We start from the raw sequence: 19467 nt of genomic DNA, 5'->3' as shown, positions 1-19467 counted from the left end.
TAAGTGAAATAAGTCAGACAGAAAAAGACAACATGATTTCACTAACATGTGGAATCTAGAACACAAAAAACAAATAGAAACAGTTTCATAGAGAAAAAATTGGTGGTTGCTAGAGGGGAGGGTCGGGGGGGTGGGTGAGACAGATGAAGGGGATTAAGAGGCACAAACGTCCAGCTATAAAATAAATAAGTCACAGGGAAGAGAAGTGCAGCACAGGGAAAACAGTCAATCATGTTGTCATGACTTTGCATGGTGATAGATGGTAACTACACATATCTAGATAAACATTTCTTGATGTATGTAAGTGTTGAATCATTATGTTGTACACCTGAAACTAATATAATATTGTAGGTCAACTACACTTCAATTAAAAAAGAAAAGATGGGGCTAAGGTTGGTCAAATTTATGCCTTATTCCAAATGGTGCATATTTCTCTAGTAATCAGAACACTCGTGTGTTTATATAATTTGTGTCTTCAGCGGACAGTGCTGGACAAACACCATCCGATATTTTTCTTTGGTTCTTTTTTAGATTCTATAGACCATCTTCCTTCTGTAACACAATTAAGTTACACTTTCTTTGTTTCTCAATCATATCTTCCTTAGACTATATTCTCCTAGATGAAAACACCTTGCAAGATATTTACAGGCTACTTATTGGCCAAGTAACTACATCAACAACTGGATTGGTTCATGCAACAGTTCTCTCTCAGAGGGAAACCTGATTTCCAAGCTCTGGGACATATCAGTGTAATACTGTGTTTCTGTTCACAGACCTTGTGCATTCCTTCATTTGGATTTTCCCTAATAAATATGAAGGAGCTCCTCATTTATTTTAAGTATTAACCATATTGAATGCCACATTTGAGGGGAATAGTCCCTGTGCTGTTACTTTTACTTCGTTTGTGGTTTCTTCCATTATGTTAAAGATAAAACAGTCATCATAACTTCACATACCAGATACAGTTACAAAATGCAACCTAGTTAAGCACTTTAACAATTCGCGGCCTGGCTCCACGACTTCTACTTCTGCATCCTTGGGCATGTTATTTGACTCTCTCCGCCTCCTTCTTATGTATAAAATAAGGGTAATACATACGGGTAATAACAGCACTTAGTAAGTTTTTAAAGATTAAATCAACTTTTCTTACGGGCTTAGCTCAATGACGAGCACATAAAAAGCGCTCAGTGTCTATAGCTTTCAGTCTAGCGCCCAAACCTTGTCTAGATTCACGGCAGGCTGACTACGTTTTAACGACGCTCTGGAAAATCAAGAGAATTTCTCTGGGGTGTCTTGCTTTCTTCAAAGCTGGGTGAATCCCAGCACCAAGTAGCAGCAGGGGCCACGAGGCCGCCGCGCACGGGTCCCCGGGCCTCCCAGGGGAGGGGCACGCGGGGGTGGGGGGCTCCCCGGCTGTCCCGCCGGCCTCCCCCTCCCCCACCCCCACCCCCGCCCCCGCCCCGCTTGCGGCCGCCGCCAGGGGGCGCGCTCCGATCCCGGCCGGCCTGGCGGCGGGGCCACCGCGCTGCCAGCGCGGACTTGGGGCCACGACGCGGGAGGCGGCGGGGAGGCCTGGCGGGAGGCGGGGACCAGGAGGCCTCGGCGGGGACAGCGGGCCGGGCCCGGCCCGGGCGGGCGGCGGGAGGGGGCGCTGCGGGGCCGACCGGCCGCGGCGCGGAGGAAGTGCCGTCTTCCCGCCGCCTCAGCCGCCTCAGGCACGCCGCGGGGGCCGCCTCAGCCGCGCGGGCCGCGATGTCTTCCCGGCCCGGGCGCGACGACGCGGGGGCCGGGGGCGTGCGGCGGCCGCGGGAGCCGGCCGAGCAGGAGCTGCAGCGGCGCCGGGAGCAGAAGCGGCGGCGGCACGACGCGCAGCAGCTGCAGCAGCTCAAGCACCTGGAGTCCTTGTGAGTCCGCGCCGCTCCCGCTCCTCCGCCAGGCGCGGGGTTCGGGTGGGCCGGCGCCGCGGGGGCGCGGGAGGCTGGGTCCCCGGGGACCCGTGCGGCGCTGGCACCCGGACTTCCAGTCGCGCCTCCGCGGGGAGGGAAGGGCCGTTGCTCCGGCGCGCCGAGCGGCCTGGGCCGGCAGGGAAGCTCGGGCTTTATTTCCCCGCCCGAGGTCGGCGTGCGGCCGGGGCTCTGCTTAGCGCTGAGGACCGTGCGGCACTTAGTAGGCGCTCGGTGGGGACTTGGGGACTGAACACGCGGCAGGTGCAGTGAGCGCCGCCGTCCTGCCCTTTCAGGGTTGTCGGTTGACAGGGCCCCCCGGGAGCCGGATAAAACCCCCGATCTCTTCATTCGCTGCTAGGAAGGGAAGAGAACACGCCGTCCTCTACCGTTAGTGCGGTGGCGAGAGAGGGCTGGAGAATGGGGTGAGGGACTTGTCCCTAAAGATCCCAAAGGTGGAAGAGAGTGGAGACTTGTTCTCTTTAGGCTTGGGGGTGGTGGTGGTGGTGGTGGTGGTGGTGGTGGTGATGGTGGTTTACCAGCATGAAGGGTGGGGGCTACAAAGAGGCCAGTTCCGGCTCAACACAAAGACTTAGGACCAGAGTCTCCTGTGGATGCTGGTCAGCATGGCCTGACTTAAAGGGGCACCGTGCGCCCCCAGCTCCAGCGGGTTCGGGGAGAGAGCCCAGAACCCGCGGGAGGAGGGCGGGTTGTAAAGGAGATTGCAACATCAGGTGGGAGGTGGACCTTCCAGTTCTTTTCTGTGATTCTGTCTTTCTCTAATTAGCTTTAGAAGGCAAACTTGTAAGTTTGGTGCTCACGGAGTTCTTCAATACATACTTCGTTTCTATTTCAGGCACTTGCATTACCTAAGCTAAGATGATCACGTAAGGAAACGTCCTCAAAGGATTCAGATTCTTTATAATTAACCTGGGAGCTTTGACACAAAATGCATTGCACTGTTGGAGGCTGGCCTGCTCCTTTCAGTGTGACCCTTGAGCCATCAACTACCTTCCTTTTGAAAATAGTTGTAAATGGACTTTTTTAGGGAATGCCATTGCTAATAATAGATTTCACAATGTGTAGTTCCATCACACTCCTTTTCATCTTGGCAATAACAATTACATATTTTTCAGGAATTTGGATTTCTATTTGGCCATATGTTGTTTTTGTACAACTCCTGTGGCTCAGAGGATGTATTACTGGATTATTGGATTCATAGACTACTACCAAACTCCTCTTGGTCTCTGTGCATAAGCCATAGCATCAGTATTTTAAATGAATGGCTGCAGATGAACTGTATCATTTCCCCAGTTTGTGCAGATTTCCGTTGTTCTAGGTTACGCCACCACTTTGTGTTAGAAAATATTTTAAGCATTTGCTTTGAAAAAAATTGCTGTACCACACCTGAGAAGCTACGTCTCTTCATGCCTAGGTGTTTACTATGCAATCTTCGTGGGGCAGATCCTCTTCTGTCTGCTCAGAAAAGCTCTAGATTAGAGACTCCTGGCATTTGTCAGTTACTACCACCAAGTTGTTTTCTTCCACCTCTGTTGCTCCAGATCTTGGCCTCTGTGATGCTAGTGCTCCAGTCTTGAGGTGCCTCATGAGGTTCTTGAGAGCATGGATTTGTCTTCAACAAGGAACAGAAGCCAGCATTGTGAAGTGTGTGGTGTGACATATTCATCCATGGAGAAATTGAGGCACTGGGGGGGGGGTTAAGTAAATTGCCCAAAGTACACAGTGAGAATGAATCATAATTCAAACCAAAGGTTTTTACATCCAAAGCCCATGAGGTTTCTACTCTGCCTTGCTTCCCCTCTGCAGGATTCACATTAACCCTGATTTAGAACTGAAAATACTCCTGCTAGAATTCTATCTACTGAAAGAAGATAGAACATCTCCTTTTATCAGGACAGTTATAAAGACTTATTGTCACTTGTCACTTCTGAGAACAGTTTTCTTTCTTTCTTTTTTTTTTAGATTTTATTTATTTGTCAGAGACAGAGAAAGAGAACGAGCACAAGCGGGGGAGCGGCAGGCAGAAGGAGAGTAGACTCCCCACTGAGCAGGGAGCCCGATGTGGGACTCAATCCCAGGACCCTGGGATCATGACCAGGGTTGAAAGCAGATGCTTAACCGACTGAGCCACAGGTGTCCTAAGAGCAGTTTTCATTTTATATGTTTTTTGGATTTAACTAGTTATATCCTTATGCCCTTAGTTCTCCCTTCTAGTACCTAGCAACATGCCCGGCACAATAATTGATTACTTCTGCAAGGAATAAGTTTTTATGTGGAATCTTTAATATTACCTGAATATCAAATTTAGTTTTGCCTATTGTACCTGCTCCTTTTTTCTGGGAGGAAAATAATCAACTTAATCAGGGCTAGATTGGAGGTTATATTCCTGAAACTATTACAGAAATAGCATTGATTGTTGAAACAGAAATCCAGCATATATAACTCTATAGCAGATATGAACTCCTAATAGCGTACTTTTTGGCTCCATTTTTCTTTCTTGGTCCCAAGTTATCTTTGGTTTTTCTTTCAGAGATGTATTAACCTGGGTTTATACTGACAGAGCTGTAATGTAGTTACCATTGATTTCATTTTTCTTTTGCAATTAAAAAGCATTTTGCAAGCTAATGCATGTAGATGTGAATAGAATGAAAAACAAAGCTCTCTCCCATTTATGATCCTTAGTTCCTATCCCTAGAGGCAAGCATGTGAGTAGTTTCTTTACTGTCCTTTAGAAGTACCTAAAAGGTGTGTGTGTATGTGGCCATATATAGTCTCCTTCCCATACACACAAATAGAAGCTTACCAAATACAGTTTTGCTCCCTATTCCCTAACCCCACCCTTTTTTTGACTAAACTGTTATGGAGATTGTCCCATATCAATATATAACTCACTTTTTAAAGATTTAGTAATGTTTATCTGTTGATAAAAGTAATACATTTTCATTGTAGGACACCTAATTACTCACCCTTGCTTCACCATCTGGGTGCAGCAATGTTGAAGCTCTCACATTTCCAAGTTTCTGGAGTCTTCACAATTTTAAGCCAACTGCTATGCCCAGATGTCCTCAGTAAAATGTTCTTTGTGGGATGTTGAATGGACCCAGGATGTCTGGTTATCATGTTTCTTTTTTACATTCTTATTTTCCTTTATGGTCCCATAGGCATTTACAGTTAAAAGCCAAATAAACACCCATGTGGTGTATGTTATAGCTAGAAGTGGGTCAGTACTGGAAAGTGAACATGAGCATTTGGTACTAATTATCCAGATTTGGAATCCAGAAGCCTTTTGGGGCAATTCCGGCAGAGTAATGGGAAGTGAAAATGAATTGGGAGCATAAGCATGATGTATATGTCCCCTTGGGGGGAGTCTGAGAGCTCAAAGGGAAAGTACATTCCTACACATCATCCCTCTGCTTGTTCAGGCAGCATTCTTACTGAATGCTGCCTGTCATCGGGGCACTGTGCAGTGGTCCCGGACCCCAGGTCCAGTGAGGTCAGACAGGCACAGAGGGCTGTCAGAGAGCTGAGGAGCAGGTGGCTCACTCTGCAGGCAGGGTGGGTGGGCAGGATTTGAACCAGGAGCTGCAGAGAAACAGGAGAGGAAGCCTCTAGGACAGATCACCTCCACTTCCTTCCCCTGCAACAGGCCTTTCCCTCCAGCTTTGCTCCTGCCCCCCCCCCCGTGCTGCCCCCAACCAAGTTAGAAAAGATTTCTCAACTTTCCCCCACCATGTCCCTCTTCAGTGTTGAGTAAGTGGAAGTTATGCTAGGTAAATAACCTGACAACTGTGACACTTTGGGAATCATGATTAGCTCAAAGGTCTTCTTCCTTCACATTTCCCCTGCAATCTCTTGCTTTCTCTTCTTCAACAATAAAATCACTTTGCTCAGACACCTAGTAATTACCTCAGTGAATTTCAGTTCTAGATCTCCACAGGATGTGGAGTAGCATCAGTTTATTTATATGGGACCTCTGACTGCTGGGCATATTTTATTAACTGCTTTAGACATAATGCAGTTTTGAGGTTTTACTAAAAATATCCTTTTTATTTTGGTCTGCAGTGCTCACTAAAATGTGTTACGTTCCTGTTAACATGATCGATGATGTTTTTTCTTTTCCTTTCTAGTTATGAAAAACCTCCTCCTGGGCTTATCAAGGTCAGTGTGAAATTTGTGCCTTTGGTCATTCTCTTAGACATATTTGACTCAGTTACTTGTTATAAAAACCTGTTGCATAAGGTTTTGGACGCCCTTTTATGGTAACCCTGCTTCTCCCTGCAGATGCCAGTCAGTTCATACACTTTGGGCTTTCTGTGTCCAGCCTGTGCCTTTGTAGAAATGTAATCAGCCGTGTGTCTGTTCCCTAAGAGACGGTGGCAGCCCCACATGTTCATCAGCCATCGGTCCCCTTCTCCCGCCCTCTCTCTCTCTTGCTGTGGCTGCCATCTTCTCACAGCTGTGCTCCTTCTCTGACTTGCTGCTGCTTTCCTGAGTATCATCAGCTCAGAGAACAGTAGTCTCTGAGGAGACTGGAAGGCCCTCTAGTCCAGCCCCTGGTGCAGGACACCCCCCTAACCACCCCCGCCCCCCAACCCCCCACCCCTGCTCCGCGACAGCACCTGGCCCTAGAGTCCAGTATCTGTGGGAGGGAGACTTAGAGGGCTCAGTGGAGGTCAGGACAGCTTTCTGCTTGCTCACATTCAATGAAAAGAAAAGATTACAAAACCTTCTTTCATTATAAATGTAATATTCATGGGAGCTGAAAACAATCAGAAGGTAAAAAAAATAATAACAACAATACCTTAATTGTGTAATGAAGTTATTTGGTGGTGAAAGCACACTTCAAAAATACAGCAGGTGCGAGATTGTAAAACATGACAGTGGCCTCCGAGGGATAATAATCTTTTTTAATTTAACATGTTATTTTTATTTCAGGAAATCTTGTTTAATTCTATACTTTGCTTCATTCCACAAGGCTTTTAAGGTAGCAGAAAAGTTTGTGATCTGAATCTAATTTTTGTGATCTAGAATCAGGATTTGGAGCTCACAAATCATTCCTAAGTGAACAATACTAGTAATATTTCTCTAAGAGTAGCTATGTCATTTTCATGATATGGTTCTTCTGGTACATTTATTTCTGGTTTTTCTGTCAGGTATAATTTGTCTTTCTTTCTAGTACTTGAGAGGGTAACTTAGGAGGACATGGCGTGTCCAGCCCGTGAGAAAGGCAGGCAGGGCTGTGTCCTGAAGCAGGTGGGAGAGAATGCCGGTGCTTTTTTGCCATGTTGTGGACACGTTGTTTCCTTTTTTAGGAAGATGAGACTAAGCCAGAAGACTGTATACCAGATGTACCAGGCAACGAACATGCCAGGGAATTTCTGGCTCACGCACCAACGAAAGGACTCTGGATGCCACTGGGGAAAGAAGTCAAAGTTATGCAGTGTGAGCACGGGAGAGTTGCAAGTAACACTCCTCCATACACGCAAGTTATATACCACGATTTACAAAGCGCGTTTACTTCCTTTTTTTTTAATTTGTTCTCACCGCAGCCCTGTTAAGTCAAGGCACAATCTCTCTTTCATAGTTAAGGAAGCTGACCTGCATATGTTAGTGAGTGGTCCGAGGTAAGAGGTAGAGAGGAGCATTGACTCCAGGGCTTCTGACTCCAAAGGCTGGGGTCATCCACAGGGACCATAGCTACCTTTGGAGTTCACTCTTCAGTAATATTCCAGTAACAAAAAGGATATTCTGTTGTAGAAATGCCATGAGGGACAAGGAATGTGTTGGAGGGCAGGTCCCTTTGGGTCTTGCATCATTTGCCCCCCATCAGTGGTGTTAAGGTTTCATCCATGTAACTTGGGAGGAGCTGTGAGCCCAGAGGGTGGGTCCAGAACAGGTGTGCTGTGCATGCACACCCCCACCCCACCCCGGCCGCAACACTTTCCATCTAGCATAAGATAGTATTTGAAGAAAGGGTACTGCTTCAAATACTGCTTCTGTTTGTACAGAGATTCTTCATACACATAATTAAAATAGTTCCAGTCATTTTTTCTCCATTTCCACTTACAGCTCTTTTACTTGGTTATTTTGATATTTATATTCATATGTCTAAGATCATATATTGTATTGATTTTTCAGGTTTAGGTGTTATTTGTTGACACTGTACAATGGAAGAGGAGAATTTAGCTCTCTCCTGATCCTACCACACACATGTACCTTTATTATATCACATCTTCCCCAAAATGTTTTTTTCATAATTTTGGTTAGATAAGTCTTTAATGTTTATTTTATTATGATTATATCCAGAGCTGAGTCATATAGTAAACTGATTACTTTTCCTTTCATGCATCCTGAAGAGTTCCCTCCTTTCCCCTGATTAATGGTTGTTTTGTTTTTGGTATTTGTGTGTGTGTGTGTGTTTTGTTCTGTTGTTATTGTTTTTGGTTTCCATGTACTGCTTTCTTACTCAACCTCAAATTGTTCAAAGATTGACTCTTAAGACCTTCAAATGCATTTTTTTAAATTAAATATTTTATTTATTTAACAGAGAGAGAGAAAGAGAAAGAGAGAGAGTACAAGCAGGGGGAGTTGCAGAGGGAGAGGGAGAAGCAGTCTCCCCGCTGAGCCAGGAGCCAGATGTGGGGCTGGATCCCAGGACCCCGGGATCACGACCCGAGCCGCAGGCAGATGCTTAACCGACTGAGCCACCCACGTGCCCCAAGACCTTCAAATGCTTGAGGCATTCTATTAATTTCATCCTCTAAAAATGGTTGATCCCATGCTTATCATCCAGGGATCTCCCTTCACTTTGTGTTTTGAATTGAATGTTTGTGTCCCTCAACAAATTCATATATTGAAGCCCTAATATCTAATGGGATGATATTTGGAGATGGGGTCTTTGGGTTGTGATTAGGATTAGATGAAGTAATGAGGGTGGCTCTGATGATGTGATTAGTTCCTTTTAAGAAGAGACCAGAGAGCTTGCTCTCTCTCCACTGTGTGAGGACACAATGTGAGAGGACACAGCTGTCTGTCAGCCAGGAGAGTAATCATCAGAAAACAACACTGTTGGCACCCAGATTGTAGATTTCCAGTGTCCAGCACTGTGAGAAAATAAATTCCTGTTGTGTAAGTGACCCAGTCTATATTTTGTTAGGGGGGCCCTGAACTGAGACACAACCATTCTGCAGTTTCCCTTAGTTTCTGTCCTGTGTTGAATCTCCTGTTTCCTGTATGTTGAGTCATCTTCTTTGTTGTTATAATATCTTGTTATGGTGGAGCCAAGACCATTAAATGGGGAAAGGACAGTCTTTAAAAAAAAAAAAACAGATATCCCCATGCAAAAGAATGAAGTTGGACCTTTATCTAATACCATATACAAAATTTAACTCTAAGTGGATCAAATGTTAAATGTTAAGACCTAAAACTATGAAATCTCTTAGAAGAAAATATATGGCAAAGCTGTACAGAATTGGATTTGGCAGTGATTTCTTGGATCAAACACCAACGGTACAGGCAACAAAAAAATTGACAAATTTGACTTCATGAAAATTTCAAAATTTTTTGAATAAGAAACATGAGTAAAAAGGCAGCTTTCAGAATGGGAGAAAATATTTGTAAATCATATCTGATAAGGGATTCTATCTAGAATATATAGAGAACTCCTAAAAACAATGAAGAAACAAACAACCTGATTAAAATTTGGTAAAGGACTTATTGAATAGACATTTCTCTAAAGAAGTTATATAGATATCCAGTAAGCCCATGAAATGATTCTCAGTGTCAGTAATCATTAGGGAAATACAAATCAAATCTACAGTGAAATACCACCTCAGACCCATTAAGATGGCTACTATCAAAAAAACAGAATGTAACAAATGTTGGCACATGTGCACAGCCTTCTAGGTTCCCAGGATTGTGTCAGCATTTTTGAAAGCCCTCTATGGACATCTCATTTCCTGGATCTTTTACATTTTTAGTTGGGCTCCTGTTTATCCAATGATATCACAGTCATTGGCAACTGTGATGTTAAAACAGTTGCAGGTGATTGTTTTCAACAAATATCCTGAGGGATTGGGCTTTTCCTGTAAAGTAAACTATGACTGGTTACACAGAAACAACACCCTGTCAGTGTGGCTCTATCCTCTGAAATTAGGGTTTTTTGGGGGGCTCAAAACCTGGTCTTACCCTATTGAGGTCGCAGGACTGTTGCTTTTCATAGCTGTCATGGTTGCAAGGCTGTTGGTTTTTAAGATTATAATGGAAATCAGGAGAGAGGGCTGGGAGTAGGTCTGGTTAAAATGCCAGGAATCCTGCTGTTCTTATCAAGCGTCACTAGCTTTTCTTGAATTAATGCTTCTCAGATTGTGGCAAACCTTTGGTTAATTTCAAGAGTTTCAAATAAGTTGATTTGGGCAAGTTTATGACTATTTTCAGTGCTTTTATGAAGGTTGTCACTTGGCCATTCTTGAGGAGCTTTCTGGCTTATTCCTTTTGAAAAGAATCCTCTTCACTGTCATTTTTATGGGATGTCCGGAAGGGAATGAAAGCAAGCAAATGTGTTTAGTAGTCTGTCATCTTACTCAGAAGTCTACAGCTTTTCTTTTTTTTTTTTAAGTTTGAAGACCACTGCTCTGTTTTATGAGGTGGTTACTTATATTTCAATTACCATTTTTTAAAAAATATTCATTTATTTGTTTTAGAGAGAGGGAGTGAGCATGCTTGAGTTGGGGAAGAGGCAGAGGGAGACACTCTTGAAGCAGACTATGTGCTGAGCCTGGAGCCCTACCTGGGGATTGATCTCATGACCGATGAGTTCATGACCTGAGCCAAAACCAGGGTTTGGATGCTTAACAGACTGTGCCACCCACGTGCCCCCATTTCGATTACCGTTTTATAGTTATTTGCATTGATTTAGAAAATAAGTGTCTGGGTTGGGACCAGAGCCAGTTTTACTTGTGATTTTCAAGGGCCTGCAGGGGAAACAATGATGTGTTGATAATGGTCGTATGATTTTGTGAAATTTGCCAAGGCAAGATATTTTTTTTCCTAAAGAGCCCCCCACCTCCATAATTTAAACTCAGGCCCCACAAAATTTTGACTTATCCCAAATGGGATAAAAGACACATATACATCCTTTCATTGATTTTATTGATTATAGTGTTATCTAGAACAGTGGTTCCAAACTTTAATATGTTTATAAATCACCAATTAATCTTTTAAAATTTTGGTATGTTTCAGTATTTCTGCAATGGGTCTAACACTATGCATTTCTAACAATCTCCCATGTGTTGCTGATTTTGCTTGCCCATGACCACATTTTGAATAGCAAGAATCACCTTTCCTTTAACGGTAACAGAATTTTGAACACAAAGAACTTTGGTTTGAAGGAGTATAATCCTTCTTTCCTGAACTTTAAAATGTTTGGGGAGTTCAAGACAAGGACAGCTCAGAGGCAGTCAATAAAGTATCTCCAAACTTCATTCTTTTTCAGTGGTTTCCTGCATCCAACCCTCAAAATTAAAAAGGAAAGCATCCCTTCTCTTTCACTTCATACTTTGAGTAGCTGCCAGCATGGGGCAACCCTGGCTGATCTTACCCACTCTTCCTGCTTCCTGACTTTCTTGGTTGGAGTTCCTTAATGTTCAAACACAGGGTCTCACTTAGCTCACCACTCATTTGACTTCCTGATTTGCCTCAAATCCAAATGGTTCTGAGAGGACGAAAGCAGGTGAGAGAAGTAATGAGGGTCTCACCCATTCCTGCTTTGTTCACCACTTCATTTTTCCCATGTCAGCATCTAATGCCAAGTCTGTACTCACTGAAATTCCATGAAGGTGCATGTTTCCCTCTTTTGCCCTGGAATGTGTGTATGCATTTTCCTGTTATGTCTCCTTCCAGTTCCTCATCAGGGCCGTCTGCTTCTAATAATAAACCTTTTTACAAAGGACAGTTCCCTATTGAGCAGGTGAGGCTATATTAGAGTGCTAATGGAATTAACATTTTAAGATAATTTGTGATTTGTTTTAATTAAAGGTGAGGGATTTTTTGCAGTAGTTGCCTCAATCAGAGAAAGAAGCTATTTGCTCGTGTCTAAAATTGTAAATGAGAATCACAGTCCCTTGATGAATAGAAGAGTCCTCCTCTGAAAAATAACAATAAGCTACAGCCTAAAAACAATTTCACTCTTTATAGTACTTTTACATTGGATTGCTTAATACCTATTGCTTGGGGAAGCAGTTAGTTTCCCTTTATTTTCTAGGATCTTACATGGTTTATCCACTCATTGCATTTGCTTTTAGAATTGGAGTTTAATGAAGAAAAACTTTAGTATGATATACTGATTCTTCATCTTCATTAAATGAAATTGTTATCTTACAGAGATATTTCCTTTTTTCTTTGTTTTTAGGTTGGCGTTGTAAACGGTATGGTCACCGAACAGGCGACAAAGAATGCCCTTTTTTTATCAAAGGCAACCAAAAGTTAGAACAGTTCAGAGTAGTAAGTAGAACCCCACCTTGCCAATTTACATTTTTCAGAAATAATGAATATTAATGAAACAGGCAGTAATCCGTGAACTGGAAGTTCACATAAAATACATTCCCAGAAGCTTTTTGGCCAGAGTATCTGGTGTTGACTACATCTCTTCTTAAATTACATTTGTGTGACAGTTAACAAAAAACTAACTTTTTATTAAAGTGTTTTTTGTTTATACCTTGAGAATAATGATTCTTTTTCTAAAGCAGACTTTATTTATTCAATCACTTGTTTTAACTTATATAAAAAATCATGGTTCATTACTAAAATTAGGGTTTAGTTTCCCAGTCTTTATTTTTATTTATTTATTTATTTTTTAAAGATTTTATTTATTTGTTTGACAGAGACAGCAAGAGAGGGAACACAAGCAGTGGGGAGTGGGGGAGGGAGAAGCAGTCTTCCCGTGGAGCACCACCTAGGCACCGCAGTTTCCCAGTCTTTAAAGACAGTCTTAAATTATAAGCTAGAGGTGTGTATATAAATTATATATGGTCTTCAGTTGACAGTAAAATAAATATATCATTCCCTCACTTTATTTTAATAGAGTCTTCTCCTAAAGGTGTTAATTTACCACTCAGTAACTTCTGCCAAGTGATATATGCCACTGTCTAGATGTACTGAGATCATCAGCATATATCAAACTGGGGCCAACATTCACTAAAATTTTTAAGACATTTAAAACATTGTGGGGTGCCTGGGTGTTTCAATCCATTAAGCATATGCCTTTGACTCAGGTCGTGATCCCAGGGTCCTGGCATTGAGCCCCACATCCAGCTCCCTGCTCAGTGGGGAGTCTGCTTCTCCCTCTCCTTCTCCCTGCTCATGCTCCCTGTCTCTCAAATAAATAAATAAAATCTTTTTTAAAAAAGACATTTAAACCACTGTGGCTTTATTTTATTTTTTATTTTTTAAAAATTTTTAATTTATTTTTTGACAGAGAGAGACACAGTGAGAGAGGGAACACAAGCAGGGGGAGTGGGAGAGGGAGAAGCAGGCTCCCTGCAGAGCAGGGAGCCCGATGCAGGGCTCAATCCCAGGACTCTGGGATCATGACCTGAGCCGAAGGCAGATGCTTAACGACTGAGCCATGCAGGTGCCCCATTGTGGCTTTATTTTAATAATCTGAATTAATATTTTTGATCACTCATTCCACTTCTAGGTGGAATGTCAGTTTTTACAGATATTATATAAAATATAGTTTGGTGATAAATCTCAAAAACTTTGAAGATATTCATTTTTTTTTTTTGGCTCAGAAATCCCATTTAAGGAATTTAAGGATATAAGAGAACATCAATATATACACAAGTATTTATGAATAAGGATATCTATATATAAGGATAACTCTTATATCCAGAAACAATGGAAACTAAAGAAAAATGGGAAACAATAGTCCAACATATGAACATCAATTTCTGTAGCATGCAAATTATTTAGTCATTAGATATTATTTATATTTTTTGAGATTTTATGTTTAAGTAATCTCTACACCCAACCAGGGGCTTAAACTCACAACCCTGAGATCAAGAGTCTCATGCTGTACTGACTGAGCCAGCCAGGTACCCCAGGAATTATGTTTTAGAAGACATTATGTCAGGTGCCTGGTTGGCTCAGTTGGTTAAGCGTCTGCCTTGGGCTCAGGTCATGATCCTGGAGTCCTGGTATCAAGTCGTACATCGGGCTCCCTGCTCAGTGGGGAGTCTGCTACTCTCTCCGCCCTTCACCCCACTCATGCTCTCTCTCGCTCCCTCTCAAATAAATAAATAAAATCTTAAAAAAAAAGACCTAATGTCATGGGAAAATGTTCATGAAGACATAAGTGAAAAACAATAGAGTTGTATATATAGGAGGATTATAGTTTTTCATTAATTACTAATAATGATTGAAAGAAAGAGATCAAATGTTAATAGTAATTATCCCCAGGTAGGGAGGTAATAGGGCTTTTTAATTTTTTTAATTTTTTAAAGATTTTATTTATTTATTTGACAGAGGGAGAGACAGCGAGAGAGAGAACACAAGCAGGGGGAGTGGGAGAGGGAGAAGCAGGCTTCCCACGGAGCAGGGAGCCAGATGTGGGGCTCGATCCCAGGACCCGGACCCTGGGATCATGACCTGAGCCGAAGGCAGACGCTTAACAACTGAGCCACCCAGGCGCCCAATAGGGCTTTTTTAAAGATTTATATATTTTCAAGAGAGAGAGAGAAAGAGAGTGTGTGTGCGTGTGCACACAAGTTGGGGGAGGGACAGGGAGAGAATCTTCAAGCAGACTCCCTGCTGAGTGCGGAGCCCATTTTGGGGCTCAGTCTCATAACCCATGAGGTCATGACCTGAGTGGAAACCAAGAGTTGGACACCCAACTGACTGAGCCACCCAAGTGCCCCAGTAGGTTTTTTTTTTGTTTTGCGGGGTTTGAACTCACAACCTTGAGATCAAGATCTGAGCTGAGATCTCGAGTTGGACACTTAACCAGCTGAGCCCCCCCAAGTACCCCAGTTGTTGTTCTTTTTTTCTTTCTTTTTTTTAAAGATTTTTTTAATTCATTTATTTGACAGAGAGAGACGCAGTGAGAGAGGGAACACAAGCAGGGGGAGTGGGAGAGGGAGAAGCAGGTTTCCTGCTGAGCAGGGAGCCCTATGTGGGGCTCTATCCCAGGACCCTGGGATCATGACCTGAGCCAAAGGCAGACGCTTAACCACTGAGCCACCCAGGTGCCCCCCCACTTGTTTTTCTTAATACTGTCTCTTGATCATCCTTCCAAATAGAACAAAGAAAATTACCTCAATATTTCTACCTTGAATAGTATTTCATGATTCTGCCATGGTTTATGTTCTTACAAAGGATATTTAAATTATAATCTATATTTTTCTAATTAGAAAATCCTTTGTTACAGTCTCAGTGGGTTTGCAGTGATGGTAACCCTTAGGAAGGATTAGAACATGTTAAATATGAAATTATACCAAATAGGAAAAAAAACTGGTTTCAGTGAAATATGGATTTAATTTTTATTTAACTGATAGTCCATGGAGCCTAACACAATCTTAACCTTTTCTCATTCTCAAGGCACATGAAGATCCCATGTATGACATCATACGAGAGAATAAAAGACATGAAAAGGATGTAAGGTGAGATGGTCCTGGTGATAACAATACCCTTTTAAAGTCTGAAATTATATAAAGTTGGAAACACCTGTTCCAGTATTAGATGAGTGGTTTGGTAACTATGGTGCTTCAATTGTGAACTGTTTGGAAGGCAGGACTCATCACAGGAAAGGCCAGTGGGTGGCAGGCCAGCCTCATTCCACTTGAGTTAGCAGTGGACTTGGTCCTGCCTGCTCACACCACTGATAGTTGATGTTGGCAAGTGTAACTTAGTTTCAGTGTTTTTATGGATCTGAGCTATTCTTAAAAATTATCCTTAGACATGAATAAAGATAGGATGAAGAAAGAGGAGGGTTTGTTTTTCTCAAACTGGTTCCATGGAGTTCTAATTGTTAAGGAGGTAGATTACCTAGTATGAACTTGAGTGGTTGTGGGTCGTTGGGGAGGTGATGAAGGAGAGGCGGCATCTATTCGAAGTTATGTAGTAAGGACTGGAGAAACGTGCAGAAATACTTAGGACAGTGAAAAGAATACAGAATGGCTTGTACACTGGGTACAGTCCTGTCAAAGAGGCATGGATGTGGACAAGAATGGGGAAAACATGCAGAAATAAAAATAAGTACTGTCTGCAGTAAGGTGGTTATGATGTTTTTTACCCTCACTGCTGCTTTTATATCATTTTTATCTACCTTTTTTTCGAGTTAAATATGGTTCTTTGGTTAATCTTCTATGTTTAGGATACAGCAGTTGAAACAGTTACTGGAGGATTCTACATCCGATGAGAATGGGAGCAGCTCCAGTTCCTCGGAATGTAAAGAGAAACACAAGAAAAAGAAGAAGAAAGAAAAGCATAAGAAGAGGAAGAAAGAAAAGAAGAAGAAACGAAAGTATACATCTTCCAAGTCGAATGAGAGTTCAGACTCGGACTGACAACTTGACTTGTTCAACATTCTCTTCTCCCTAATCAGACACTGTGGCCAAAGACCAGAGGATGTGGAATCGGGGAGGACTAGGAGAGAGCCGCCTAGAGAGCAGGGTATTTGGTGTCACGTGTGTGAATTCTCACCTGCCTTCCAGCAAAGATGTGACCCAGGAGGGTGAGTTGTACTTTCCCAGGCACTAGCTCTGGACAGCGGCTGATTTCAGGCAGGAAAGCTTTGTTCAATGACAATATGCAAGAATAATACAGATGATTCTCAAACTTAGGGAGCAAGAAAATCACCTGAGGTGGTTGTTAAAACACATTCCTGTGTCTTAACTCCTAGAATTTTAGAATTCGATTTACTAGGTCTGGAGTGGACTGGAGTATTTGCAGTTGTGACAACTGTCCAAATGATGCTGACACTGTTGGTCTGGGGGCCAGACTTGGAGAACCACTTCTCCAAATGTTAAACCTCTTCCTGAAGCCTTCCTCCACTTCCTGCTTTAATTGAAATCTTGTGGGGCACCTAGGTGGCTCAGTTGGTTAAGTGTCTGCCTTTGGCTCAGTTCATGATCTCAGGGTTCTGGGATCAAGTCCCTCATCAGGCTCCCTGCTTAGTGGGAAGCCTGCTTCTCCCTCTCCCTCTCCCCTGCTCATGCTCTCTCACTCGCTCGCTCTCTCTCAAATAAATAAAATCTTTAAAAAAAAGAAAGAAAAATCCTGCCATCCACTGCAACCCTTGCAAGTTCTTGTCTCTTCTCTCTCACTCCAGGTTTCTCTGTCTACTGTTTCTAGCCTAGGTTCCGTGGTCCTTTATTTCAGTCTGTCATATCACTTGACCTGTAGTCCTTTTGCCCAGTTTACCCAGAATAACCTCAAACTAACCTCTTCCTCCTCTACTCCAACTCCCAGACCACTGAGCCTATAAAGCTGATCAAAGTTCTTTATCCTAAAATCTCTCCTTTCAGACTCAGTACTCTCCAGTCCTATTTAGGAAAGGAAGAGAAGTCACCAGACCTCCTCCTACCAAGGTATCTATCAACCTGTCACTGTGGTTGTGGTAGGCAGAGTTATAAAATAGCCTCTGAGTCTTTTGCCCAAATCTGTAGAACTGTTACTGTAATGGATTTTACTCCCATGATTAGATTATAATACACAGTTGACCTTTTCAAAGGGTGCAGGGGTGTAAGGCGTGGCCTCTTACCCCAGTTGAGACAACTCTTCAGGATCATTGCAGCTCAGGAGCTCCTGGTGGGATTTTGGCTAAGGTCTTTGTTGTTACTGTATCACATCCATACTTCTGCCCTATGCTTAATCATGCTTTCTTTGCCCCTTGAGAGATTTTATTCCCTGTAGCACACCCCACTAAATTTCCTGCACAGAAATCTTCATGTCAGAGTCTGACCCTGAGGAACTCAGTGTGCCAGGGGGTACAATAACTGCTTGGGAAAATGAAAGGGAAGGTGTTGTTGGGATGTACCTTTCATCTTGGACTTATTTCCAAACTTATGCTTGACTTCTTATCTAGCCTCTAGAATAGAGGTAAGACTTTGGGAAGGATTACAAAGCAGGCACAGTGTTCATTAGACCAGTCCTCTTTTTGTGCTTACTCTTCTATATACTGGCATTACCATCTTCCCCACCTTTTAGGGTCCAACATCTTCCCGGTAGCCAGAAAGCCCCAGTTGTGGTCCATTTAAGTGCCTTGAGTTAGTCTACCCACAACACTTGAAACTCATTTCACAGGTGTAAAAAAAGTGATCAGATTCAACTCATACCAACACATTAATGAAAAGCCACACTCTTTAATCTTCTCATGGGGATTTATAGGTAAATGAATCAGATTGTTGGAATTTGAATAAATCAGACTTGTTAGTGGGGAGTTAAGAGTAGTGGAATGGCTTCCTGGTTCCCAGATAAGCAAGGAAGTTGGATTATATGGACTCAAGTCTTCCTTATTGTTCAGTTACTCCAGCTAATGCATTCCTACCTCAGCCTTCCCACTTCAGTTATGTTCTGGGCTTGGAATGATGGTGGGAACAGTGACAAGGCCAAAACTGTTCATCTAAATTGACACTATGCCATTCATTCACAAATCTTTGAGGGCATATGATGTGCTAGGCTCTATACTAACTATTCCATGGAGCTACTATAGCCCTAAGGAATACATGGTCTCAAGGGTGAAAACGTTATAACTCTCCTGTCATGTCATGGGCTACGAAAGTGAAAATGCAGGTGTTACTAAAACACACAGGAGAGTCCCATACTCCAGCCATGGATGGGGATAGGCATCACAGATATTTTCCTGGAGTATCTACCCCATCTTTTAGGTAGGGGTTAGGAGGGAGATAAGTCACAAACCTTATAATAAGACCAGCTTTAGAAACCCTATTACCTTTTGCTTAATTTTTTGCATCTCATCCGAAAACATACAGTGCTATCACTTTGTACCATCTCCTTAACCCATCTGGAGAGTTAACTTTGTTACCACAGGAAGTTAAAAATACAGTTAAAAAATATAAAAATAAACAAATATAGTTAACTCATCACTGGGCAACTCAGAAGCAACACTGAGTGAACCCATCCATAGGTATCAAAATATTGTTCATAGGAAGCAACCCTAGCCTTTCCACATCTGCCCTGTTCTTACAAATACCCTTAAAGAGCCTTCTTCCACATATAAACATTTTGGCACCTAGTCACAGATTTAACCTGTACCATTTATTGGGAAAACACTGGTTCCACAAATTGACCATATAGGTTGTAGGTTCTGAGTATAAGGAGCTTTTGTCTCCCTTGTTTCTATGAGTGTACACCGGAAGTAAGTAACATATGCTACACCCCATCAAGGGACATACTGATCAGTGGAGCTACTATAAGCCTCATTTCCATTTATAAAAAAGTAAATAAGGTACTGTCTCTATCATCAGGGTAGTTCCTGTTTATGGAG

At 42.6% G+C, this 19467-nt stretch overlaps 1 protein-coding gene across 1 annotated transcript; it reads left to right on the top strand.

The window, feature by feature from the left end:
• The first annotated feature begins 1535 nt into the window (after positions 1-1535).
• LOC112825049 (retinitis pigmentosa 9 protein-like) lies at positions 1536-19236 on the top strand. The gene is made up of 6 exons (XM_025873121.2): positions 1536-1904; positions 6092-6122; positions 7277-7406; positions 12373-12464; positions 15558-15619; positions 16333-19236. The coding sequence occupies exons 1-6, from the start codon at positions 1753-1755 to the stop codon at positions 16523-16525; spliced, it is 660 nt and encodes a 219-aa protein (XP_025728906.1). The 5' UTR covers positions 1536-1752; the 3' UTR covers positions 16526-19236.
• The last annotated feature ends 231 nt before the right edge of the window (positions 19237-19467 follow it).

The sequence above is a fragment of the Callorhinus ursinus genome, unplaced genomic scaffold (assembly GCF_003265705.2).
Source record: "Callorhinus ursinus isolate GAN/ISIS: 27379988/994484 unplaced genomic scaffold, GSC_fseal_2.0 scaffold12, whole genome shotgun sequence".
Classification (NCBI taxonomy): Eukaryota; Metazoa; Chordata; class Mammalia; order Carnivora; family Otariidae; genus Callorhinus; species Callorhinus ursinus.
This window is presented reverse-complemented; position numbering and strand designations above follow the sequence as displayed.

What these genes read in the sequence shown, in the direction of transcription:
- LOC112825049 (XM_025873121.2), top strand. Translation starts at nt 1,753, where the DNA reads ATGTCTTCCCGGCCCGGGCGCGACGACGCGGGGGCCGGGGGCGTGCGG. An exon ending in CTCAAGCACCTGGAGTCCTT is followed by an intron (nt 1,905 to 6,091) that starts GTGAGTCCGCGC and finishes TTTCCTTTCTAG; the next exon opens with TTATGAAAAACCTCCTCCTG. An exon ending in AGACATGAAAAGGATGTAAG is followed by an intron (nt 15,620 to 16,332) that starts GTGAGATGGTCC and finishes TTCTATGTTTAG; the next exon opens with GATACAGCAGTTGAAACAGT.